This window comes from Chelonia mydas, chromosome 1 (assembly GCF_015237465.2).
Source record: "Chelonia mydas isolate rCheMyd1 chromosome 1, rCheMyd1.pri.v2, whole genome shotgun sequence".
Taxonomy (NCBI): domain Eukaryota; kingdom Metazoa; phylum Chordata; order Testudines; family Cheloniidae; genus Chelonia; species Chelonia mydas.
In genome coordinates, this window is record NC_057849.1 from 257,893,562 (window position 1) to 257,919,956 (window position 26,395).

General features: G+C 50.4%; 1 protein-coding gene across 6 annotated transcripts in view; it reads left to right on the top strand.

The window, feature by feature from the left end:
* Positions 1-25,852, top strand: part of ZC3H7B (zinc finger CCCH-type containing 7B) — a 66,050-nt gene extending 40,198 nt beyond the window's left edge. For all 6 annotated transcript variants that reach the window (XM_043544089.1, XM_043544084.1, XM_007053314.4 and 3 more), the window contains 6 exons: positions 7,576-7,709; positions 13,394-13,499; positions 16,287-16,395; positions 17,629-17,762; positions 18,568-18,731; positions 19,995-25,852. In XM_043544089.1, coding sequence (XP_043400024.1) covers positions 7,576-7,709; positions 13,394-13,499; positions 16,287-16,395; positions 17,629-17,762; positions 18,568-18,731; positions 19,995-20,187 — 840 coding nt within the window. In that variant the 3' untranslated portion in view covers positions 20,188-25,852. The remainder of the gene's footprint in view (positions 1-7,575; positions 7,710-13,393; positions 13,500-16,286; positions 16,396-17,628; positions 17,763-18,567; positions 18,732-19,994) is intronic.
* The last annotated feature ends 543 nt before the right edge of the window (positions 25,853-26,395 follow it).

Consider the following 26,395-nt stretch of genomic DNA (forward strand, 5'->3'; position numbering starts at 1 on the left):
CAGGTCCTCAGATTTGTCACCTACAAAAGACGGCTCAGATTTGGGAATCTCCCTAACCTCGTCAGCCGTGAAGACTGAAGCAAAGAATTCCTTTAGTTTCTCTGTGATGACTTTATCATCTTTAAGTGCTCCTTTTGAATCTCAATCGTCCAGGGGCCCCACTGGTTGTTTAGCAGGCTTCCTGCTTCTGATGTACTTAAAAAAACATTTTGTTATTACCTTTTGAATTTTTGGCTAGCTGTTCTTCAAACTCCTTTTTGGCTTTTCTTATTATATTTTTACACTTAATTTGGCAGTGTTTATGCTCCTTTCTATGTACCTCGCTAGGATTTGACTTCCACTTTTTAAAAGATGCCTTTTCATCTCTCTCTGCTTCTTTTACATGGTTGTTAAGCCACGGTGGCTCTTTTTTAGTTCCTTTACTGTGTTTTTTAATTTGGGGGTATACATTTAAGTTGAGCCTCTATTATGGTGTCTTTGAAAAGTGTCCATGCAGCTTGCAGGGATTTCACTCTAGTCACTGCTTTTTATTTTCTGTTTAATTAACCTCCTCATTTTTGCATAGTTCCCCTTTCTGAAATTAAATGCCAGTGTTGGGCTGTTGAGGTGTTCTTCCCACCACAGGAATGTTAAATGTTGTTATATTATGGTCACTATTTCCAAGCGGTCCTGTTATAGTTACCTCTTGGACCAGATCCTGCACTCCACTCAGGACTAGATTGAGAGTTGCCTGTCCCCTTGAGGGTTCCTGTACCAGCTGCTCCAAGAAGCAGTCATTTAAAGTATCGAGAAATTTTGTCTCTGCATTTCGTCCTGAGGTGACATGTACCCAGTCAATATGGGGATAATTGAAATCTCCCACTATTATTGAGTTCTTTATTTTGATAGCCTCTCTAATCTCTCTTAGCATTTCATCGTCATTATCACTGTCCTGGTCAGGTGGTCGATAATAGATCCCTACTATTATATTCTTATTAGAGCATGGAATTACTATCCATAAAGATTCTATGGAAGATGTGGATTAATTTAAGATTTTCACTTCATTTGATTCTCTCTAGCGTGAGGCATCGCTTCCAGCATGCTCAGTCACAGTGAGGGCTGCCTTCCCCCTGCTGTGTGCCAGGGGTGGAGCAAAGAGGATGGTGCCTGTTGTGATGGGGGGGGTGTGGAGGGGAGATGAGAGGTGAGTCATGAGTGTAGATAGTGGGGGTCACACAACATGACCGCCCTTCATGTTGCCTCTGCCTCCATCCCCTAAAACTTGATCTGTATGTAGACAACATACACCAGCAACTTCCTCCTCCTCATGCTCTCTGCCCTGTGGCTGGCCAGCCCCTTGCAGAGCTTGAACGCAGTTGGGATGTGCAGTCCGGGATGGGTGGCACCAAGGTGGGACGGTGCTTGGGGCTGGCTCATCTCAGTTAACGAGAAGCTGCAGAATTATCAGTCACTTTTTGTTGGAGTGGGGATGTGACACCCCCAAATCACCTTCTCCTTAATAGACACATTGGAGGCTGCTGCTGTTTCAATGCACTCCCAGCAGCTGCAAGCTGCTGCTAGGGGTGCATTGCAGCAGCAGGGTCAGCCCCCACTTTCCAACTCTTCCCCCCCCCCGTCCCCCTCCCCCCGCCTGCTCCCCTCACTCACCCCGGGGCTCTCGGGCTGGATGGGGCTCCACCTGAGCTACCTGGTGCTGGGCACCATGTCACAGCTCCTCTTCCCGATCTCGAAGATGCCACCCAACTCACCTTAACGGGCAGCCTGCAAAGCGGGCAGCCTGCAAAGCGCTGGGACTCTAGCAGCAGAGAAGGAGAAGCAGCCCCATGTAGTGCGCGGGGGAGCTCAGCCCACAGCCACCCTGCTGCTTGCTTCCTCCCTCCCCGCGCTGCATGGGTACATGGTGAGCGCCGCCACCAGGGCGAGCCACTGCCTCCTTGCTGCTAGGCATCCCAGCGAGAGGTGGCATGAGAAATGGGGGGGGGAGGCGGACGTGACCCTGCGTTCCCCCTGCCCCTGTGTCGCCTCTGCAGGGAAGGAGGGCATCCCGCTAATGCAAGCCAGATCCCGTGGGGAGCAGTAACTGTCATACTGGTGCCAGGTTCAAACACACCTTTTAGGGTGGAGGAGCCCATTTTTAAAAACAAGTCCAGGGACATTCAAGCTCAGGTGCTGGTGAAGCTGGTCATGCCAGCCAACCAACCTGGGGGAAGCTGCAGGGCAGAGCAAATAGAAGGCATTGCTTGTCCCCCTGGTCGTACTCCTCCTCCCCCCCAGGCTTTCAAGGCAGCGCTGACCCTGAAGAGGGGTGTTTAAGCAGAGAGCATTGCTCCACGCTTGCCTCCTTCTGAGCTGTAGGGTCTGGGTGGTGTCAGGCAGACCTAGCCCTAACCACGTGTCCTCTACCTTGGTGGTGGTGGCTGTTTGCATTGTGGAGCAGAGCCCAGCTGGTGAGTAACCATCTGAGCCCAGCCCCGCCCTGGGGTCAGATTAAAGCTGCTTTTGCATTAGAACACAGAGTTCTCTCTTCTTTACTTGCCTGGTGCAGCTGACAAGGTGAGAAAAGTAAGAGCAGAGTCTCTTTATGCCTCCAATCAAGGCCTTGGCATACAAACCCTGCCGGTGGAGGCCTTGTTAAACCCTCCTGCCACAAGGGGGGGTCTTGGCTTCCATCTGCAACATACCGAGGAGTCGAGTGGCTCACCCAGGATGTAGGGGCCGTGCCTGGGTGGCAGAGCAACAATACTTTGTTGGCAGTGTAGAGACCACAGGAGCCAGTTCCCTCCCTGCAGAGCTGAAAAGCTAAAATCCAGTCGGGTGAGACCCTGAGCGTCCTCAGCTCCCATCAGAATCACTGGGAATGGAGGCCTAGCAGAGGGATTAGGTCCTAAAATGGACAATGTACAAACAATAAAGACAAAGGTTGGGAAGTAGGAAATAACACCTGGAATATGCGGGTTCCCCTTATTGCTAAAGGCCTATAGCAGTAACATGTGCAGTGCCAGGATCAGGAGGACATCAGTGCCTGTGGGGATTGAAGACCGAGCTGACAATTTCCAGGCCCCTTTGCTAAGGGTTTCATAAAGCTGCATGACAGCCAGGCGCTGAGTTTTGTGGTGGTCTGCAACATAAAAGAGCTGCAGGGCCTGTGTCGCTGTGTTTGTCGTGGGACACGTGGGATGTATTGTCAGTGTAGCTGGAAGGTGCTTGCTTATCACGTCGTCCCTTGTCACGAGCGTGGAGCTGGTCGGTGCCCCAGCCTGACGCCAATGCACGGCATCGTTTGTGTCTTTAAAAAGAGAGAGAGACTGTCCTGCCGTCAATTAAAGCCACATGCATGCCTGGCAGCGCACCACAGCTCTGGCAACAGTGAGTGTCGGACAGTAGGCTCAGGAGAGTCAGCAACTCGCTGCTGCAGACTGCAGGGTAGGGCTAGCCCATTCGGCAGAGAGAAGTTTGTTTTTGCTTTTATTTTTCTCCAGCCTGAGCAGATTAATCTGGCATAACATCCACCCAGCTTCACAACTCAGCTGCATGGCAAAGGCAACTTCCCAGGAGCACTGTGCAAACTAGCTCCTCCTCCCACCCTTAACTTAAACAGCTCTGAGGTCAGCTTCTCAGGGGTCCTTCAGACAGCAGGAACAAGGCATCTCCTATAGGGTTAGGAGCAACCTAAACTGTCACAGCAGCTAATTGAGCCCCAAAACCAGCTAGATGCCTCTGGTTGGAGAAGAACAGTGTAAGGCCGCAATGCTGTGCAGACGAGGAGGTTCACACAGGAAGTGTCACATGCCAAAGGCCTGCTCTGCAGGCTAGTGCTGGAGCTCAGTCCCAGAGGACGTGGGGCTCTCTGGCCATTCACCCAGAGGTGGTCAGAGAAGTTTCTGATCAGAGTCTGCTGCAGTGCAGAAGCAAACGGCTGCTGGATGTGGATGGGAGAGGAGGTGGTTTGGGGAATCTGCAGTAGACTTACCCTGACTCCCGGAGGTCTTTGCAGCTCCAGAAGTTACTGTGCCACATCATAGTGGCCAGCTGCTGAACAACATCTGAGGTGAGCATCAGAGTTGGTAGCTAGACACTGAGGGAAAATGTGGGAAGGAGAATTTTTTTGCCTCCTTTATAATGTGTCTGGTGCCTTATTTGGAACATGAAGCTAAGAATGACCGTGCCAAAGTCTTGATTCATTTGATTGCTACAGTTTAGTAGCTAACCTTGTTGTAGTGTTCTGTGTTGGCTTCATAACAATGGGCTCTGTTATAACCTGAAGCCCGTTTGACTGACTTAATGTGTAGCAACCTCTCGAGACCCTAATTTCCATGTCACGGCGATTTGTTTTATTACCAGTCTGCCAGACGTGTAGCATGTCCTTACAAATACAGCTGTGTATAGCAGCAGCTGCTTTGACTCTTTACGCCCAGTCCCCTCTGAGCATGCATGCATGCTGGATTTACTGCATATGGTCAGTGAGACGTTCTGGGGATCACCTGCCTGGTTAGGGGTTTTGTCACTGCCTGCCCTGTAACCTTGTGTCCCTGTGCTGTGCAGCTATGATTCAATCCCCTGACACCAGCAGCCTGCCCACAAGCACAAGGTCTCACCCGGGCTTTCAACAGCCTAGGTACTCCTTGCAGAGAGATCCCCACCAGCCTTTCCAGTCCCAAATTCATCCTTCCCCAGTTCTTAAGTACCAGACGTTCAGACTGTTCCCATCTGGTTCCTCACCCCCTAAAGGCATGAAACCAGCTCCCAGTTATCAGTTCACTTTGGCCCCCACTCTCCACCCAGTTTGCACACTAGAGACCCGCTTGGGGTAAAAATAAACAAAAGTTTTGTTTGTTAAAAAACCACAGGTTCAAAGATGAAATTGTAAAGGCATGAAAACCTGTACAAGTTACATAGTAAATAAACATAGACACAACCTCCGACTTTACTGTTCCGTATTAGATAAAATCCCTTTTCAAATACAAGTTACCTATTGCCCTAAAACAGTTTCTCCACATACCCTCTAGCTAAAGAAGGGATCCAGCATTCGTGGACAGCCTCCTGCCTAGAGACTGTCCCTCAAGTTCTGGATAAAAAAAACCTTAGGCCTGGTGTACACTGGAAATTAGGTTGGTTTAACTACGTCACTCAGGGGTGTGAAACATCTACGCCCCTGAGCGGCATAATTAAGCTGACCTAAGTACCCATGTAGACAGCCCTAGGTTGGCAAAAGAATTCTTCTGCAACCTAGCTACCGCCTCTCGGGGAGGTGGATACCTATGCTGACAGGAGAACCCTCCCGTCTGTGTAGGTGGCGTCTACACTGAAGCACTACGGCAGCAGAGCTGTACCACTGTCGCCTTTTAAGTGTAGACAAGCCCTCAGTCTCAAGCCTGTTTTTAAAAGGTTTTTTTCCCTTTTATTTTCTCTCTATCCATGATGACTCCTGCTTAGCCAGAGTGGGGAAATTCCTTCTTGGCTTGATAGCCAGGCTGTCTCTCTGCCTTCCCATTATCGCTAATGGTCCATCGTTGCCTTTTTCTGGGCTGAAAAAAAAAGCTGGTTTCATGTTAAAACACCTGGCTTGGGTGGTGCCCCTTTCTGCTTGACTGCTCACGGCCCTGCTGTGAGATGTAGTTGGAGTTGGAGTTCAGCTTCTGAGCAGTTTTCTGTACACAAAGATTCATAACCTCGTTCTGTGTACATATCTCATACTGACCAGCAAGTTCAGGGCATGACAAGCTTTCGTGAAAGACCTTATTCGATAGATTTTGCGTACTGTATTATGCTATAATTCAGTTGGTTTAACTGCTTATTTTGTGGGTTTAAACCTTCTCTGCTCCTCCTGGGGTGTCTGGATCCTGATCGTCACAGTAAATGTTCACGGTCTGTGTACTACTCACATCAGAAAACTTTTGGTTAGCTCCTGCCTGAAGTTCTCGGAACAGGAGCCAGACACTGTTAGGACCTTTTCAGCTAATCCTTTCTGGTCCCTGAACATTGTCATGCTCTGGATCTGACATGTCAGTCTGGCCTGTCGGGTAGAGCTAACCTGCATCTCATGGTTATGTTGGGAAATACCCCACGTGGCGGGATAATACAGCAGACCTTGCAGGGCTGGTGAAAATGAATATGCCACCAGATCTGCCTCAATCAAAAGAACTGAGTCTGCTAACTGGAGGCCTGTAGGTCCGTAACTGAGGTACAGTTGGGCTCTGCATTGTCCATTGGACCTTTCCACCTGCCAGATATTGGCCCAAACGTCCCTAGGATCCACATTGCTGCTGAACAAACTGACTAAAACCTGCTACTGATGGAGATTGTTTGCTCTCTGGTAAATGCCCAGCATAGGAAAGTCAATGTGGGAAAGCTGGTGCAAGCTGGTTAGCTGGCACAGGCAGACAGTCGCGTGTACTGGCACAAAATCATTGGGCTCCGCAGCCCGCTCGCCTCTAGGGGCACTCCTTTGGGAGTTCCGCCTTGGCTCTGGATCCTTGGCTGCACCCCAGGTGGTTGGCTGCTAAGCACAGCTCCTTGCATCTGCATTTGCTTCTTCCTTGGGAAATGAGCTGTAGACTCAAACATCACGTGTTCCCTGTTGTTGCAGATATAAGTGCCTGAGTTAGTGGCGCGAATTCCAAATGTAACTCTGCTGTAAGTGCGTGGAAGAGGCAGGGACAGAATTCAGGCCTCTTGATTGCAAATTGTGTATCTTAATCATAAGACCGTCCTTCCTCCCTAGACAGCATATGAAAGGACTGCGGACATTTTGTGACTCTTTCAGCTAGGGATCATGATGTAAGGGCTATGAATTCTCAAGCGTCGGGTCACATGTTGGTTAATAGGCTGGTGGGTTGAGTCTGGCTGTGCAACTCAGGGCACAGGAACCTCAGGAGTGGAAAGTCTGCCCAGAATGGAGTTTAGAGGCACAAGATGGGGCCCACATCATCCAGCTGTGACCCAAGAGTGGGTGGCGGTGGCTGGATGTAGTGTGGCCAGGAGACATGTTGATTCAGTGCAGCCTGGGGGGCCGTCTCCTGCTATCAGAGCTCCTAAGGGGCCCAAACTGTGACTTTAAACTGCTTTCTCCAGATAGACAGCATCCCCAGGAAGCTCAGTGCAGATGCCCCCTACCCTCCCTGCGAATGAATCCCCACCTCTTGTCTGCAGCTGCACCAGTGGGTCCAGATTGAGCCCTCGGTCAGCGCTAGTGGTGTGTGTGGCCTGGTTACGTGCATTGTGAGGTGGTTGTGTCTTCCTGTGAAGACCTGGGTTTAGCCATTGTTAGAGAGAGGGTACAAACAGGAGGGATCAATGGCCCTATATCATATGGCAAGAGGGTAAGGAAACCAGACTAAACTGACCAGTGGTTTGATCTAATCTGGTATCTTGATGGACCAATGGCTTGTACTGCCAAATGAGAGCTCAGTCTGCCTCTGTCTTGGCTTTTATACTATGCTCTTTGCTGTAGTGTACAAGTGCCTATGGGGAAAGGCATCTATCCCAGGGCATACGCATGCCTGTACACAGTAATGACTGGGGCAAAGTGTTGAGGTCATTTGCCTGAATCCTGCTTCTCCATGTGATCCTTCACAGGCTGCCCCCCGGGCTCCGACGTCAAGCAGCTTTGACCTCCAGATGAAATTTGTTTGTGGCCAATGCTGGAGGAACGGGCAGGTGGTGGAGCCAGACAAGGACCTCAAGTATTGTAGTGCCAAAGCCCGCCACTGGTGAGTGTTCCTGCCCTCTCCTCTGTCTCCCCCGTAGCCTCAGTGCAGGATTTCCCCCTGCCATGTATTCATTCTCCAGTGCTTTGTACAGGCTACTTTGAAATATCTGTGAGGGCTTCCATCCTGGCAGACTGTTTCCTTGAGGAGACTCTTCCACAGTTTAATAGACATCACCATTAGCAAACATTCTTTGAGTGCTTGCTTGTGTTGATTCCATTCTAGGTGTGTACACACGCATGTGCACGGTTGTCGGATATGTTTGCCTTAGCAGTATCCATAGGGTCGGCTGTGGCGCCCTCTTGACTGCCACGCTCATACGTCAGTATGTCAGGTACCGCCAGCACTATGCCATCTGTTACTTTTTACTGCCCGGGGTGGTTAGTCGGAGCACCTTTCCTTGCATAGCAAGGGCTAGCAGTTTCATTTCTTCTGACTTTGAGCCTTAGGGCCTTGTAAATAGTTGTTTATAGTAGTTAGTGTTAAGTAGCTGTTAAGTGTAGTTAGAAGTTAGAGTCCCGGAGGGGACTTTGCCCCAGGCGGGGCACGCCCCGGTTTCCAGGGTTTAAGCCCTGCACGGACTGTAACAGGCCTATGCCTGTAAGTGACCCTCACAGCAGCTGCCTCAAGTGCTTGAAATCATGTGGAGGACAAGTGTCATATTTGTGGGGGGGGGGGGGAAAATTTGACCCAGGACTCTGAGCGGGGTATTTGTTTCCGGGCTCTCCTCATGGAGGCTGCCCTTCGTCCGGTTTCCGAGCCATCCCACCAAGAGTCACCTAGTACCTCAGCCTCAGTGCACAGCGCACCTCCAGCACCACTCCCTGTCGCCAGTGCCCAGAAAGAAAACAAAGAAGCACGGCTCCCCGGCACCGGGCAAGAAGGGCCATGGGGCATCAAGCAAAGGACCCAGTTCGGGCCACCCGGTCACTCCAGAGCCATGTGGACGCGCCTCCCTGTTCAGGGCCCTTAGCCCCTTAAAGGAGCCACCACTGACTCCCGGGAGGGTTAGGGCACCTAAACTTCTGGCGGCATTGACGCCTTCCCAAGCTCCCCCAGCACTGAGAGAGTAGAGGCCTCCTCCCGTGCCACAGGAAGTGGCAAAGGCTCCCTACAAGGGCAAGCCAGCCACTAAGACCCCTCCAGGGGTAGTGGAGCTCCACCAATCCCCCAAGACAAGGCAGCGCTCTCCATCTCTGCACCGCAGATCTACAGCATCACAGCCCAGATCCTCTGGGGCTCGCCCTCGGTCAGCAGCACTGTGATCACGGTCCCCACCATCTCAACGCTGATCACCTAGGGGGAGGCACTGGTCTCCATTCTACCGGCACTGTTCACCCTCCCGCCAGTCATCCTCTCGGCACACATCTTGGTTGCCTGCCCCGTGGGAGCACTCCCCGTCACAATTCCAGTCCCCTCTATGCCGGCACCAGTCTCTCTTCCTCCTCTCCCCCACCCCCACACTCCAGGCACTGGTCTCTGGCGGCGACAGTCAGCAGGCAGACACAGGCGGTGACGGCCCTGCCGTGGTCACCGGAAGGGGATTCCTCCGGCACGGAAGGGCAGTTCAGCCCCTCGCCAAGACCCCACCAGCGCGATTGGGCACCTGATGCTGTGTTGACATCTACAGCGCTGCCTTGGCAGCGTGGCCGGTGCAGTGGCCTTATTAGAGTGCATGGGGCATGCTGGTTATGACAATGCCCCCTTCACGCTGCTCATCTGCCGCCACCTGGAGCAACAGCCGGTGGCACCGGGTTAGGTGCATGAGACCTGCTTGGAGGTCGGGGTAGAGGAGACGGCATCCACCCCAAAACCCCGCTCCTCCACGGGGGGATGATGCTCCGGAGCCTCCCCCAGCAGTACAGTTGTCGTCCTCAACCCTTGATGAGGCTGTCACGGGAGCCTCGAGGGTCAGCCCGCCGGACAGTTTTAGAAGAACACCAGGCCCTGCGTCAATGGGTGACCGAGAACTTGGGCCTAGAAGTGAAGGAGATGGCCAGGCAGGTGGACACCTTGTTCAGTGTCCTCTCAGCCTCTACCCCGGCATGTGTTGTACTTCCAGTGCATGATGGGGTCCTGAAAATTGCCAGGACTCTCTGGTAAATCCCGTCGTCCATCCCTCCCACTCCAAAAGGGCCTAAAAGAGGTACTTCATCCCAGCCAAAGAGTTCAAGTACCTTTTATACCCATCCACTTCTGGGCTTGCTGGTTGTCTTTGCGGCCAACAAAAAGGACAAGCAGGGACACACCAGTTCAACTCCCAAAAATAAAGAGGCCAAAAGACTGGACCTTTTTGGGGAGAAAAATTTATTCAACAGCCAGCCTGCAATTCCACGTGGTGAACCAACAGGCCCTCTCTGGCAGGTACAGTTTAAACTTGTGAGGACGGTCTCTTTTCGAAGCAGACTGATGCAAGCCTGCTTAGGTTTAAGGACACTTGGGCCACCCTTCACGCACTGGGCATGCATATGCCGCAGTCCGCATGGAAGCAGTTCTGGCTGCACCCACTACCAAGGCCTTGGCAGCCTCTCCAGGGGTCTGCAAGGAGAAGGGATAGAGACACGAGCTTTAGTCATCACCACCCGTGCAGCTCAGCCTGGCAAAGCATCCCAGGGCCAGAAATGCTCATTTTGAGGGTGCGCTCGAGAGCGACGCCCCAGTCAAATCCCCGGATCCACCTTGTTCTTTCCTTGATCATGTTCATCCCTACCGTTCGGTCACAGGTCACCTCGGACTGCTGGGTGCTGGACAGAGTATCTCAGGGCTGTACTCTGCAATTTTCTTGGCCCTCCTGAAGGGCAGGGTGGTGCAGATCCTGACGGACAATACTGCCGTGATGTATTACATCAACAGGCAGGGTGGCACCGGGTCTTCGGCCCTTTGTCAAGAAGCTCTCCGCCTTCGGGATTTTTTTGTGTGCGGCATGATAGCCACGCACCAGCCTGGAACCAGGAACATCATAGCAGATCACCTTAGCAAGACTTTCTCATCTCGCCACAAGTGGCCGCTCCATTTGGAGGCGGTCAGCATAATCTTCCAGAACAGAAAATGCCATGTGTTCTGTTTGATCCGGGGGGATGAACGGGGTGCCCTACCAGATGCCTTTCTCGTTCTGTGGTCGGGGGCGCTGATGTATGCCTTTCCACCAGTGCCGTTGATTCACAGGGTCCCTGTGAAGATCAAGCAAGACGGGGCGAGAATTATCCCAATAGCCCCGGCGTGGCCTCACCGGCACTGGTTTGGCACATTGTTGAGCCTTTCGGTAGCCACCCTGCTGCTGCTGTCCCAGAACTACAGCAGCCTTTTGCACCTGAACCTAACAGCACTGCACTTGACCGCTTGGCTACCGCATGGCTGAGCACGGACGAACGGGCGTGCTCCCCCTGTGTTCAGCAGGTTCTGCTGAGTAGCTGGAAACCCTCCACCAAAGTGACTTACCTGGCCACGTGGAAAAGGTTCATGTGCTGGGCCTCCGAATGGCGTATCTGAGCCGAGGAGGCCCCACGGCAGGAGATCCTGGATTATCTGCTGCACCTCAGGCTCCAAGGGTTGTCCCTGTCATCGATCAAGTTCCACCCGGCTGCTATCTCGGCTTTCCATCCTCTGTTCCCAGGCAGGTCGCTCTTCGCTCATGCCATGATGGCATGGTTTTTGAAAGGTCTGGAGTGTGTCTACCCACGTGTCCAGGATCCCATCCCTCCCTGGGACCTGAATCTCATGCTGTTGAGGCGTCTGGGGCCTCCCTTTGAACCTCTGGTTTCCTGCTTCTCTCCTGGAAGGTTTCGTTCCCGGTTGCGATAACGTCGGCCCCCAGGGTGTCCAAGATCAGGGCGCTTACTTCAGAGCTGCCCTATACCGCCTTCTACAAGGATACAGTCCAGTTACGACCGCACCCAAGGTAGTTTCTGCCCAAGGTAGTTTCCCAGTTTCATACTGGCCAGGACCTATATTTACCCGTCTTCTTTCCAAAGCCTCGTACGTCAGATAGGGAGCACAGGCCACACACTCTGGACGTCAGGAGGGCGCTGGCCTTCTACATAGATAGAACGAAGCCGTTCCGTAACTCAGTGCAATTGTTTGTTGCAGTGGCAGACCGAATGAAAGATCACCCAGTGTCTGCTCAGAGCATTTTGTCCTGGATCACGGCCTGCGTCCACCACTGCTATGAACTGGCGAAGGTGCTTCCACCAGTAATCGTGATGGCACACTCGACTAGGATGCAAGCATTGTCAGCGGCCGTCCTGGCACAGGTGCCAATCCAAGAGATCTGTGGGGCTGCTACCTGGTCATATGTCCACACGTTCACATCTCAGTATGCTCTTACCCAGCAGGCTCGAGACAGCGCTGGCTTTGGCAGAGCAGTGCTGCAAGCTGCAAGACTGTGAGCTCCGAGCCCACCTCCACTGATACTGCTTGTGAGACACGTACAATGGAATTGACGTGAGCAAGCACTCGAAGAAGGAAAAACGGTCGCCTACCTTTTCGTAACTGTTGATCTTCGAGATGTGTTGCTCCTGTCCATTCCGTTACCCGCCTTCCTGCCCCTCTGTCGGAGGAGTTGGCAAGAAGGAACTGAGAGGGCATAGGGCCGGCGCATGAGTGCAGCACTCAAGGGGGCACTACAGCCAGCCCTAGGGATACCGCTAAGGCAACAATCTTTGATGACTGTGCATGTGGGCGTGCGCACATCTAGAATGGAATGGACATGAGCAAAACATCTCCGAGAACAACAGTTACGGAAAGGTAGGTAACTGTTTTGTTTTGTTTTGTTTTTTTCCTGCTGTCAGATTCTGTTATTTTTCATTTGTATGCAGGGCCCTCTTTGCTCATGGCACTTTGCAGAGAGAAAAAAGACACAGTCCCCACTCTAGGAGCCCACTTTCCCTTTGTTCAGTTCATCCCATTTCTCCTAGCTATACTCAGCTGGAGCACCCAAAACAATTCATCTCCAAACTTGTTTCCAGACGTCCGCTGTTTGTAGGTGGCAATCCTATCGCTATTGGTTGTACTTTTAGCCATGGTATGTACTTTACATCCTTTTTAAATGAGTACTTTGATCATTTTTGTTGCATTTCTCTGAAACGCATCCAATTTGTCTGCCTTGGTCTGTGAATGTGGTGCTCTAGAAGAGGTCTCCTCAGTGCTACATAGAGAGGGACTGTCACCTTCCCTTCCTGGGATGTCATTTCTCTGTCTGTGCTCTATTGGCCTGGATTTTTTTTGCCACAATACCCTCTTCTGATCCTTTTGTACGGCACTGTGGAAGAGTGCTCTGCCTCACTCTAGGATCTTGTTCACAGTGCAGTGTCTGTGTGTAAGGATGTTCTACAGCATCTCTCACCCTGAGGGGTCCTGAAGTGGGTTGTGTTTTACAGACTGTATAGATCAGGACCGGTTCAGCCACCCCTGGGGATGGAGTGCTGCAGATGTTCAGCAGTTCACAAGAGTGGGTTGTGGGGGGGAGGAAAGGGTCCCTTTGGCTCACCCTGGAGAGCTACAGTCTGTTCTTCTGGTGTGTCTGCTGTAGTTACCGGTAGCACATGCGCGCGCACACGTCCCAGTCCAGCTACCAACCAGTGCAAGGGGCAGGCTGAGTGACGGTCCTGGTGTGGTGATGGGATATTTTAAACCCCCTTTGCTTCCCCTCCTGCCTTTTTGTTTTAATTCCCCCTCTCCCCATTTCCTAGCTGGACAAAGGAGCGTCGCGTCCTGCTGGTGATGTCCAAAGCAAAGAGGAAGTGGGTATCCGTCCGACCGCTGCCTTCCATCCGCAACTTCCCACAGCAATATGATGTAAGCCCTGTACCCCTTTGTGGCTCCAGAATCCTCTTCCTTCCTATTGCAACACTTCATGCACCAAGCATGGAGCCAGTGCTTCGATGTTCCGAGGGCGGGTGCTTTGTAAATGGTCGGGTGGGTGGGTAGACGTGGACTCGGGTGGAAAGCAAAGACCAGCTGAAAGCCAAGAGAGATCAGTTCCATCTCAGACAGCCAGCTCCGTGGCATGGTATGAAAGGACCCTTGCAGGAAGGTTTTTGACACTGCTCTTTACACCATCACCGCCTATAGGACTGGCCGGCTCAGGGGATGGGATCTAGCCCTTCATCTCAGGTCACGCCTTTCCAGGCCAGGTAACAGGTGGGGCAGTAGGCACGGGATAAGCTTATGTTGTCCCTGCTTTTGCTGTTCCTGTTCTGCTGGAAGAGAGAGCACTAGTCTTCTAGGCTTCCAATCCAGCCACTTCCGCCAGTTTTTACAGATCTCTTGAAAGGTGATTTGAAAACTGATGTTTTAAAAAAAACAAACAAAAAAACCCCTCACACCCTAAATTAAAACCCCAGAGCTATGTGAAAAGCTGTAAAGCCCAGTCCCAGCTCAGCATGTGATGGGAGGTGGGATAGTGCTCTTCTTCTTTCTGCCTCAGAGAGCTCCCCTCCCCTCAATTAAGAGGTGTCTGGCATCTCTTAATCTAGAGCCAGAGGGGAGCCCATGTGAAAATGCTGGGGAATCCCCTTCTGCTCACAGCCAGGGTAGCTATAAAGCATCTGCGACCTCTGTCAGTCGGATCACTCAGCTGCTTGAGTGTGTTCCGTTGCCTCGCAATGAAAGATTTCCATGTGCTGCCATGGCAGTCGCAGGCAGTGCCTGGGGGAGTGGGAGTTTCTTCCTGGAGTGGCTGCTGACTTCTGGGAAACTGTCCTGGGTTTTTCAGTCTGTTTCTAATCAGATTTTGTCTCTCTCCCCTCTCAGCCCAAAGCCAAAGTCATGTGTGTGTTGGAGGTGGGAGGGGGCGATAGGTCAGACCAAGTTGCTGTTGAGATGTCACCCAGGAGAGATCCCAGCTGTGGGGTGGGGAGAGGGGAAGGGTTTGGACTCGCAGCTTAGCTGACTTGGTTTTGTTTGTTTTTAAGATTCCCCGTAGTGCAAAAGGAGGCATGAGTGCTATGGCAAATGGGAGCCGGTGTCTGGCAGAAGAAGTAGCCCTTTGTTTTCTCCACCGTGCCTCCATTAAAGAGCCTGTGACAGGCACTGCCAGGAGGGGGCTAAGGCCTGCCTGTCACGTGGTTCAGCGGGGCTTTAAGAGGAAGGGGGGTGCGCCCATGGGAGAGCTGCAGAAGGAAGGACCCCTGGGTGGGGGCAGCACATGTGCTCTAGGGTGACAGCTTTTGTTTTGTGAGTCTGTAAACTGTGTCCTGAGAGGAGGACCTGACAAGAGCCTTGGGCCTGGCTCTAAATTCTTCCTGAGCTTGTGAGGGAATCATTGACCTGCGGCCCCAAACGCTGCCGCTGGCACTGATGTTATTGGAGTGTTTGGGGGGCTTTTCCTCTCTTTCCTGTGTGGGTGGACACGTGTGGTTAGTGTTTGTGGAAAAGGAGCCACGTTGGCTGCTGCTGGGGAGTGAACCCGTTGGTTTGTTTCCACAATAGGTAGTGCATGGGCAGCAAGAGTGCAAGCTTCCCACCCCGGCCCTGCTGCGCTCTCTCTCTCTTGCTTCCAATGGGTGAGAGAATGGTTATGTCTCCAGTGACGCCTTCAGTCCCTGGCCCTGCTGCTGAGGCTGCAACAAGGGGGTCAGTGTGTTAACTGCGGGGGTGGTTTTTGCAAGGTAGACGCTTCAGCGGGGGGGCTGCAGTGTCAAAAACCTCTGCGGTCAGGTGCTTCCGAAAGGCAGTTTCCCTTCTTCATACCATGCCTTGCTCATTTCATGTGGGGCCACGTTGCAGCTTCCCGGTGGGTAACAATTAGGGGTCACTGCTGATCTGGGCTGGATTGCAGCCATCAGCTTAGTCAGGGCTAGCTTGAGAGTTTGCAGGGGCTAAGCTGCTGAAACGGGGGGAAACCCAGCCGTAATTCCAGCCCGGTTGCTGGAAGAGGAGAGAGGATCTGGAGGGGACCCGTTTCCTGGCGCTGAAGCGGGAGATAAGGTCAGCTGGTGATTTGCGAAGGAGGCAGCGCCCCAACCAGCTGCTTGCTTTGGCTGTGCATAAGGACAACCGTGAATGGAGAGGAAAGGCTCTATATGCCACCCGCTGTTGACTGAGCCCTCCAGACTCTCCTTGGCAGGACTGTTTACAGGGGGAAAGGGAGAGAGTGTGTAACTAGCAATGGGTGGGCTGGAAGTATGCAGGGAAAGCTTTGCTGTTCCTAGTAGAGTTTTGTCATTGGGAACTTTTGCTATGAATCTAAACTCACCTTGGGCATCTCTCCACTTCCCTCTGAAAGCCTCTCCACCTCTTAAAGACCTCCATCCATCAGGCTGGAAAGGACATGAGTGAGAGTCCCCTTAAGTTGCTTTCCACCACCTCACCTGGCTCCATGAGTAACCTTATCTGTAAGCGGGCCAGCCATGGGCTTGGTGGATAGGTAGTGAGAGGAAAGTCACTGAACTCAAGCCTCCTGTGCATTTATACAGAGATCTCATCCCCCAAAGTCTTACGGGACCCAGGGAGAAAAGGCACGAGTGATCAGCATCACCTGCTCAGTGCCTCTGCTGGTTGGTCTGTCCCTTTCTCTTCTGCCTCCCTAACCAGAAGGGTCTGGGTGGGGGGGGCTGTGTTTTCTTTTCTGTCTCTTGACAGCTGTGTATCCATGCACAAAATGGCAGGAAGTGCCAGTATGTTGGGAACTGCTCCTTTGCCCACAGCCCTGAGGAGAGAGACATGTGGACCTTCATGAAAGAAAATAAAAGTGAGTGGTGGTAGCTGAGGGCAGGAATGGGGACGCTGAAGAGCACAGGGTATGTTACGCCCTTTCTCCCTGGCGTCCCAGAGCTGGAAAGGATGTCGCGCACCCCCGCCTTTCCAGCAGGAGGGTGAAATTACTCTGAAAAATGAGACTCTCAGAGCATGAGCTAGAGCTGTTCAAACGACAGCCATGCACAGCTGCGCAATCACCCTTCTGCCAGCGCACCCAAGTCCTGCACCTGGTGCTATTCCATTCTCACCTGCAGGCTGCACAGCTCTGCTCTTCCTCTGCTAGTCTAGCCCTGGCTCCATACACCTCACTCCTGACCTCTGCCCCGACCTTGCCTCTCACCTTGTTCTGCTAATGTCCCTCACGCCTAGGCTGCAGCACTCCCTGCTGATTGTGTGAAAGATCGTACACAGGTGTGTGAACTTTGTGTCCTGAATGAGGACGCTGTTGGGCAGTGCCCCTTACAAACAAGCTTGTCCTCACTTGTTAATAGTTCTTGGAAATGTAGGTGGTCACCATGCCCCATGGTCTTGGCCAAAATTTCTCCTTCTACCCTTGCCACCTCACTGTCCCGCCAGTTGAGTTGTAGAGCTGGCCAAAATGCTTTACCTAATGGCAATTTTGTTAAAAAATGCATTTTTGGGGGGTTCCAAAACTATTCAAAAATGTGGGTTAAATTTGGTGAATAGTTTTGGCCAAAAAAGAATGATCCCCCTCTCCGCCCCCATGTCAGTGTTCGGATACTTTGTTTCTGAAGAAAATGTCAATTTGAATTAATATTTTGTTTCGAAAATCACAACATTTGAAACCCAAACATGCTACTTCTTTTTTTGTTGCGTCTCCTGCTTTGTTGCAGCAGGAGGTGAGCTACCCAGTGAGAGGGATCAGGCTCGGGTTTGATCTGGCACCTCCTTGTGGGTGTGAAGTCCAGAGCGATCGCTAACTCTTTGCCCTCCTTCCTTCTCTCTCAATATTTATAAAAGCTGCCATCACAGTACCCTGTGAGGTTCAGAACTCGCATCTGCCTCCCTCCCCCAGACCAAGGGAAGAGATTTCCCTACCCAGCCTCTCACCTGAGGAGGTAACCGCACCTCAGAAGGAGTGTCTGTAACTGAAGGGAGGGTGCACACTCAACACCAGATCTGTACAGGTCCCTTGTTCTGACTGTGTCCATAGTGGGTGGGTAGGTGAGTTGCCTGGCTGACCTGGCTGATTCCCTCCTCACAGTATTGGATATGCAGCAGACCTATGACATGTGGCTAAAGAAACACAACCCTGGGAAGCCAGGAGAGGGGACACCACTCACGTCGCGGGAAGGAGAGAAGCAGATCCAGATGCCCACCGACTATGCTGACATCATGGTAATACCTCTCCTTCCTCCTACCTTTCCTCATTCTGACATCTCCCCCTCTCTCCTGTGCGTCCCTGCAGGAGTCTCTTGAGAGGAGGCTGTGCTAACTGGAAATCCAGCAGGGTTGGAACGCTCCCTTGGGGAAAAGCCTGTGATCTTTGCCAGCTAGGAGGAGGGCAGCCGGGCAGTGACGAGGCAGGAGGCCATAGGCCTGGGTCAGCAAGGCTGCTCCAGGACTTTTCTGTCAGTTAAACATGTTTTTATCCAAGAAGTCAGCTGAAACTGTATCTTACGCATGAACTCCTGCTTCCTTGGCCCCCGCCTTCCACCCAGGCTCCCGCCCTTCCCTGGAGCCCTGGAATGGCAAAGCCCCACGGCTGGCCGTTTTGAAAAGAATTGGTTGGGGGTGAGAGATCTGTGGGGGTGTAACTGGCCCACCAATGGGTGGGAAGAGAAGTAGGGGGAGAGTGCATAGGCAGCATACTAATGTGTGGCAGAGGAGAGGTATGGGGAAGGGGGATGGGCAGGCCACTAAGGTCTGGAGAAACCATATCTAATTGCTCAACAATCCCTCCTATGGCTGTTTATAGGGAGTGATACTGGTGGGCTCAGACAAAGAATCTAGTCCTGTCCCCTGTGGCCAGCAGTTTGATGATCCCAACACTGATGTGTCAGGAGAGGGAGGGAGGTGCTGGGTGGGGTGGGGAGACCCTTGATGCTCTGGCGGAGAGGGGACATCCCTTCCTCTCCACTCCCCAGCGCTGGGCAGGTCAGGGTGGGCACCGCTAACGGGCTGCTCGGTCTGTGCCGGTTAGATGGGATACCACTGCTGGCTGTGTGGGAAGAACAGCAACAGCAAGAAGCAATGGCAGCAGCACATCCAGTCGGAGAAGCATAAGGAGAAGGTCTTCACCTCCGACAACGACTCTAGCTGCTGGAACTACCGCTTCCCCATGGGCGAATTCCGGCTCTGTGACAGGTACCGCGTGCACCACACCTCCGTTCCGCACAGGGGCCACTGCCGGTGAAAGGAGAGCAGACGTGGTACTGAGTAGCTCTGCTTCTAAATGGGGAGCCCCAAGGAACTGCAGCTCCCGGAAATTCTGGGGAGGTCAAAAAGTGGGAGATGTTATTGAAGAGGTGGGCAAACTACAGCTTGCCAGACCGTCCTGCCTGGCCCCTCCCCTGCTGTCCCTCCTCCCCCACAGCCTCAGCTTGCCCGCCACCAGCGCTCCGGCAGGGCGGCACAGCTGCCAGTCCTGCTGCCGCTCTGAGTGGCATGGTAAGGGGGCAGGGAGCGGGGAAGTTTGATGGGGTGGGGTCCCGGCGGGGGGAGTGGTCAGGGGACAAGGAGCAGGGGGGGTTGGATGGGTCGGGAGTTCTGAGGGGGGCAGTCGGGGCAGGAAGTGGGAGGGGGTGGATAGGGGGCGGGGACCAGGCTGTTTGTGGGGCACAGCCTTCCCTACCCGGCCCTCCATACAGTTTTGGAACCCCGATGTGGCCAAAAAGTGTGCCCACCCTTGCATTATTGGGAACAAACTCCCTCCCCACACCTAAAAGTGATAAACTACAAAACTAAAAGGCACGAGTGATGCTTCTCCAGTCTCACACAGTCTGTTTATATTTGGGAAATGAAAGAACCTTTAACCCAACAGCCATGCCACCCATGACTATGGTGACATCAGCTCTCACAAGCTAATCAGAGCCTGGCTAGGTCCTTGCTTGTCTGAGACATCTCTTTGGGAAACCCAGCTGCTTCAGTAAGTGGGTTTATTGTCTCACTGGAGTGCCCCTCTCTCTTTTGTCCATGCCTCAAGATGGTGACAGGAGGCATTGTGCCGCTGGAGGTGAAATAGAAAACTGAGGTCCTGATCACTCGTGTCTGTTTAAAGATCCCTTGGCGTTTTTTTCAAGAGTAGGGCTGTTCAACCCTAAATGTTAGCCCAGTTCTAACTTGTCATTTCATTCTGCAGCCCTAAATCCCCTTCTGGTCTCAGTTGGGTATGGATACATCACTTCTTGGCCAAACCTGTTATTGCTATACTCTCTTAAACAACCCCCAGGCTTAACCCCGGAGGTGGTGCTACATGTCTTCAGTCAGAGAATGAGCCCGATACAGGGAGAGAGTTTGTAAAGTGCTTTAGAATCCAGCACAATGTTAATGCTAGAGAAATGGAGCAACCCTTTAAACCTTGCCCCATTAAAAAAAATAGTCCAGTGAGTTGTGTTTCTCTCCTGGCAGGTTCCAGAAGACCAAGGCCTGCCCTGAGGGGGAGAAATGTTGCTTTGCTCATGGCCAGGACGAACTGACAGAGTGGCTGGATCGGCGGGAGGTGCTGAAGCAGAAACTGGCCAAAGCTCGCAAGGACATGCTGCTGTGCCCCAGGGATGACGACTTCGGCAAATACAACTTCCTATTGCGGGACGGCGTATAGTTGGGGGGTGGTTTTTATCCGTTGACTGGAGAAGGAGAAGCAAGTTTTCAAAGAGTGAGACTGTGGCAGGGCAACTGAGATACATGTCTCACAAGGAGAACTTTATTTTTTCCTTTTGTCTCAAGATTACCAATATGATTTTCCGGTGGTGAATGAAATTGTGACCCAATTCCTCTGTGGCCAGTGAATGCCGTGCTCATAAAGTTTATTTTCTATCTTCTCTTTTCTTTCCTTATTCTCTCCCCACCTTCTTCTTCTTTTTCTTTTTTTAATTGAAAGGAATGAACACAGTTGGACATGAGAGAGAGAAAATCCTTTCGTTTTAATTCCCCACCTCTAGACTCTAAGTGTAGCTGGGAGGTTTTTTGGGACATTGCAGTGTCATGAATGCATCTGAGAGGGGGAGCCGAGATTGGGGAAAGGGTTACTAGAGCATATGTGTCTGCAGTCTTCTGTGCTCATTCTCCTCAGTATGATGGAGCAAATTCCTCTTCTCTTTCACACTCTCCTGGAAGAACAATATAAAAAACAATTATAGCTGAGATGCAGGTGGGGAAAGCCTTTAAGTCCATGTGATTTAAAAGGGTGGTTTTAAAACTCCTGGCCTGTTAGCTGCTGTGGATGACTGCAAAGGAGCAAAATTACATCCCAAGTCTTCCCCTGAGGCACACGACAACTGAGGAGGGTAACAGCTGTCTAGCCCCCCCACATACATGGGTGCAAGGAGCATAGCTGAGAAAACAAGCAGGGTGCTTTTTGCAGAAGGGGCAGTTTGAAAGTGATCATGGATGACTTTTTTGCTATTACTATTGATTGTACCCAAAAACAAACTAGTAATGGGTCATTTGATGTCTCTCTCATGGACAGAAGAGTGCAGGTTTTTCTTTTTTTTTTTTTTTCTTTTTTTTTTTTTTATTAAACTAGTGTGATTATGTAAGTAAGACTGAGTCTGTCCACAGGGTATAGCTAATACTGTGGTGCTGTTGTCATCTGTGTGCTCTGGGCCTTGGGATCAGCCAGGAAAAACAAAGTAACAGAAAAAGAGCTTGTATTTTTATTTGTCAGCAGTGTAAAGTCAGTCAGCTTCTGCTTCGGGGATTACGTCTTTAAATAGTCTACATACTTGGTTACTTGGATACGGGTTTTGTCTGTAGAGGCTGAATGTGCTGTCAGAGGAAGTGGGCATAAATCGATTAAAGGACACTATCGAGTAGCATAGGCCCAAAATTCAGAGTTTGTGTTTGACAAAGAACGCGTTTGGAAATGATTTCGCGATTGAAATGAATACAGTGTGGTTGCTGGAGGGGCTTGAAACCTTCTCTTGCAGTGTTGCAAAATCAAGCTCAATAGCATTCGACTAGTGTGTGGGAACCAGAAAACAAAGCTAACTAGAAATGGAAGACCAAACCGACCAGGGTAGTTTGGAGCTGAGTGAAGTGCAAAACACAAACCATTAGCGTGCTGAAGAGACCAATTTTAAAGGTTCTTTTAGATTATTAAACTGAAGCCAGTTATTAATGCAAGTAAGGAGAATGTTTGTTCTTAGAATGTGATTTTACGTTGACAGTGTGTCCCCTTGCAGTCTCCCCTCCCCTCCCCCAAAAGAAAAAGGAAATTAGCTCTTCCTGTATCCATTGTCAGACAGAGGCCAAGATGTCCAACAACTGTCTGGAAGAGAAGAGGAAGATCATATTTGTAATATGAGGGTCCCTCAGGGTAAATAGAAACACACAACCACCCAGACGCAGTGTCCCCATCAGGTTACACCTTGCTTTTTTGGTGGGGAATGTTCAGCAGTAGGAAGTGTGCTTTTCTGATTGTGGTTTTTTTAAATCATTACGAACATTGCATTTAAACTGGCTTCTAAGCTTTTGTGCCTCCCTCCCCTCACTAGACTGCCGGTGCTGCAAGTAAAGTCATTTTTCAGCAAACTGGCCCCTCCCAGCAGGAAGAATAGAGGAGTGCCTCTTTGTCATGGGAACATTCAGGCACGCAGGGGATACAGGAGCCTCTGATAGAATCACCCCGCCTCGTGGCGCAAGAAAGGGAACAGCTGTCAGGTCCGCTGCTGGTATTGTGCTGACTTTCATTTTGAATTAGGTCAGCTCTAGGGGGAGCAACTGACACTCAGAGGGTATGTCTACACTGAAAATGCTACTGGGGCAAAGCTGCAGCTGCACCGCTGTAGCGCTTCAGTGTAGACACTCCTACACTGACAGGAGCAGTTCTCCCATTGGCGTTGATAACCCACCTCCCTGAGAAGGGAGAGCTAGGACAATGGAAGAATTCTTCTGTCACCCTAGCATTGTCTACACCGGGGGTTAGCTTGGCATAGTTGCGTTTCTCAGGGGTGCGGAATTTTCACGCCCCGAGAGTTGTAGCTGTACGGCTGAATGTTCCCAGTGTAGACCAGCCCTTAGACTGTGTCCACTGTAAGTGAAGCTAGTGTTGCCAAATGAAGTGACCTAGCTGAATGCTGTTCCTGTCAGAGCAGGTACTATTCTCCGTTGAGCCCGGCTGAAGGGATTCATTAGTGCATGTGGCATGCGTGGCTCCAGAGGGAAGATCCATGATGTGGCCCAACACTTGCCATCTGTCAGCAAGGTGGCGGGGTGACCCCACATCATTTGGGTGGGATGGGATTGATGCAGGGATATGTTAAGAAGATGGCAGAGACTGTCCATAGTGCATGCTATACCACCTGCACTCTTGCCTTGTTAATTTGAGGAGTGGTGATAGGACGTCTCACTGGATTTTATATCTCCAATACTGGTATGATCTAAATTATGTTAAAACAAGCCAGCTCAAATAGAGGAACCCGATTGGCCAAACTGGGGTGCGGAGTAGAGTCTCAGATATAACTCCACTGAGGTCATGATCTCAGTATTTATAATGGCAATAATGAGCTTATGCCAACACCCCAGAGTTTCTCTGGGGGTCAGCTTTGTGCCTCATCCTGGTTCACCTGTAACTGGGGAGTGGATGCTCTGGCATCTTCCCCGTTTGTCCTGAGCCTCCCTACCCCTCACTCTGATTACAGTTTAATACAGTGTGCATGTGTGTACATAGTTTGATACAGCACCATCAGCTCAAGAACAAACAGTTCCACCTTCTTAAAGCAATGTGTGTGTAGTTTTTTTTTTTGTAGGGTCTCATGAGATTGTTTTGCCTGTGAGAAGTCTGAGCCCTCCAGTGCTGTATGGACAATAAATAAAACATGGCTGTATTTTGCATGGTGGTTAAGCAGCAATGGGTCCCCTTTTCTTCACCCCGCCTCTGAGAACACGTGTCCCTAGACAAGAGATATTAGGTAGGGAGCAATATGTAGGAGTTACTGAATTGGCACCTGGCATCTTTATACAGACCTAACTCTGGACGTACACAACTCATAGGCAGCTGGCTTAGCTCTTGCATAGTGATTAGAGCCTGGGGGTATTAATGAGACCTGAGGGCTGGTCTTTCCAGCCACTGCTGTTAAGTCACTGGGTCCCCTGGACAAGCCGCTAGCCCCTCCATGCTTCAGTTTTCCCTTCTGCCAAATTGCGATGATAACGATATGAGGCTTATTTCATTAGTGTGTGTACAGCTCTTTGGGATCCTTGCCTGGAAGTGGCACTTGAAGCACAAAGATTGAGTATGTATTCGTTGTTTATGATAGAGAAGTGAGAGAAGGGAGGATACTTTTTCTCGCATGCACGCATGCCCCAAGGAGACGGCAGAGCAGCTGGAGAGATCCTTGCTCCACTGATCCCAGTCCCAAGTTTTATTGGATGCCCATGGTTTTTGAACAGGCTGATGCTGTATTTGTTTCCAACGATCGGGGTGAGGTGCGATTTCTGTTTAGATTTGAAACTGGGCACCTCATCTCCTAGTACGTACATTTCATTGTCTCAAGCACTGAAATTTTAAAGGCTAGATGGCAAGGGAGAGGGATGCTTGTCTTCTATTTTGCCAAGTATAGTCATAATGTATAGAATGCTGAGACACTAGATTAAGCAAAGTAACAGGAACCCAACTGCTGCTAAATGAGCTAATCCAGCCTTCCCGTCACACACCCCTTTTTGTAGCTGTCTAATCCCTGCTTTACCAACGCGTGCTCAGCTGGTCACTCCCTCTGCAGAATTTACCAAAAAAGTGATCTTCGCACCAGTGCGTAGGCTCGTACCATGTTTGCTGGAGTGGCAGCAGGCACGTGTGCAGGGGAGAAGAGAGGAAAAATTAATCAAGGGGGGGAGAAATGCTTGTTTTTTATTTTAAAAACAAATCTGCATTTACAGTGTAATTGTTGCATTTGCTGCGCTGTGATTTAAGAGTTGATCATTTGTTTAGATTATGGAGCGGGGTGATGCCCCCCCCTTCTCTTTAATCAAAATAACTGCTCTGTACCCACTCTTCTCCAGACTGATAGTGTTGGCTGGGGAGGGGGGGCACAGGGGTTGGGGATGCTCATGGGCACTGCGTATCTATTTTTGTTTTCCCAGATATGATAACCTGATCTGTGGTGTTGCAGTATTTTGTCACAGACTTGTTTTAGTGTGTATATATGTGACCCCTGTGAAGCATATATACACAGGTATTAAATATATCGCTCTATATAATATTATATATGTGTGTGGTATCGAAGGAATCTTTTTTAATGAGGGTAAAGGAAAAGGACTCAATCCAGAAAATGCAGCATCTCCTGTTTCAGTGTGAAGGCTTCCCCCCCACCCCCACCCCCAGCTGGGGTGGCAGAAAGGAGGAGGAAGGGAGGAGTTTATAGATAAGTATAAGGTTCAAGCTGGGACAGGTTTTCCTGATCACACCTCTGAAAACCCTCCGGTGATGACCTTCCTACCCCACCCTAGTGAAAGAACATTCAGGTGCTTAGCTAATGAGTAAAAGTTGTTATGATTAAAAGCTTTGCTTATATGTATGTAAAGGGCAGGAGACTCCAGATTTGACCCCTCATTTTATTTTGCTTAGCTTTTTTCAGTGTCATATTTCATCTCACCAAAAATACTCAGCACTATCAGCTGTACGATAATTAAACCATAAGCTCCAGTGTTCGAAAAGAACCCGACAAAGAACCAGTATGCTCAGCCCAGCACTCACTCCTCCTACAATAACAATCTCGCCTGTGCAATGTGGGGGCTAAGGGGAGGATTTTCACAAGAAAACAAATCTGAGGGCTAAAGTTAAGAAAAATATCTTGCCCCTTTATTTATAAAAACCAACACACACACCAGGCTTTGATTTAGTTCAGCTTGTTAAGTGCTGAGGGATATAATACAAATCCTTCTCCCAATTCTTTAAGTGAAGGGAGGGATTTGTGAAGTTGGTGTCAGAGGTAACCAAATGTTTGAAGCAAAAAACAACAAATCCGCTCATATGAACAGTGCGTCAGAAATGGATGTGCTCTTGGCACGTGAAAGGGGAAAATAGCAAAGGGGTTGCTGCAGTTCTAAGCTGGATAGTAATGAGATGGAGTCCTTTAAAATGTCTTTGTATTAATATAATTTAAGAATACCACGCTTTACTATTAAAGAAAACCTTAGTACCTTTCATAAGGTCTAGTACAAAGATAATAATGTAGATGTTTTAACAATTTTGTTTTTGTTCTTAAAACAAACTTGCTTCTTTTAGCCTTTGTAATAGAAAATAAAAGTGTGCACTTTAAACCCTCTCCAGATGACTTGTGTGTCTGTGTTGCAAAGAGCTTGTGAAAGGCCTTATCTGGGCCTCAAGGCCTCCTTAATAAATGACATCGCTGCTCCAGGAAGAGAGTGGTGTGGGAGGGGAGGGCGGATGGGATTGAAGGACACCTGGTGTGGTTTTATATCCAAGTAATCCACTAGTCTTAATAATCATTCATTGCTAGTAGCTTAATAGTCTTTCTTAGAGACATAGCTAACGTATATACAGAGCATCTGAACTTAGGCCAATCTATCAGTCTAACGTGAGAAACAACAGCCTTCTTCAGAAGTCGCTCCCACACCCTGAAAATTCTATTCAGTCTCTTAAATCCACATTAACGCCACATCTGTCTTCTAGTTTTTTAATACAAATCTATTCATATCAAAATTGTCTTAATAGATCTTCTTTGAGGCAGTGGCCGTCTAAATTCTATATTTGCTGTGTTAATGAAGTTGCTCTTATTATTTAGAGGAATGAGGTCATTTTCTTCCTGCTCTTGGTACTGTATTACCTCATTTCTTCTTTCAACTAA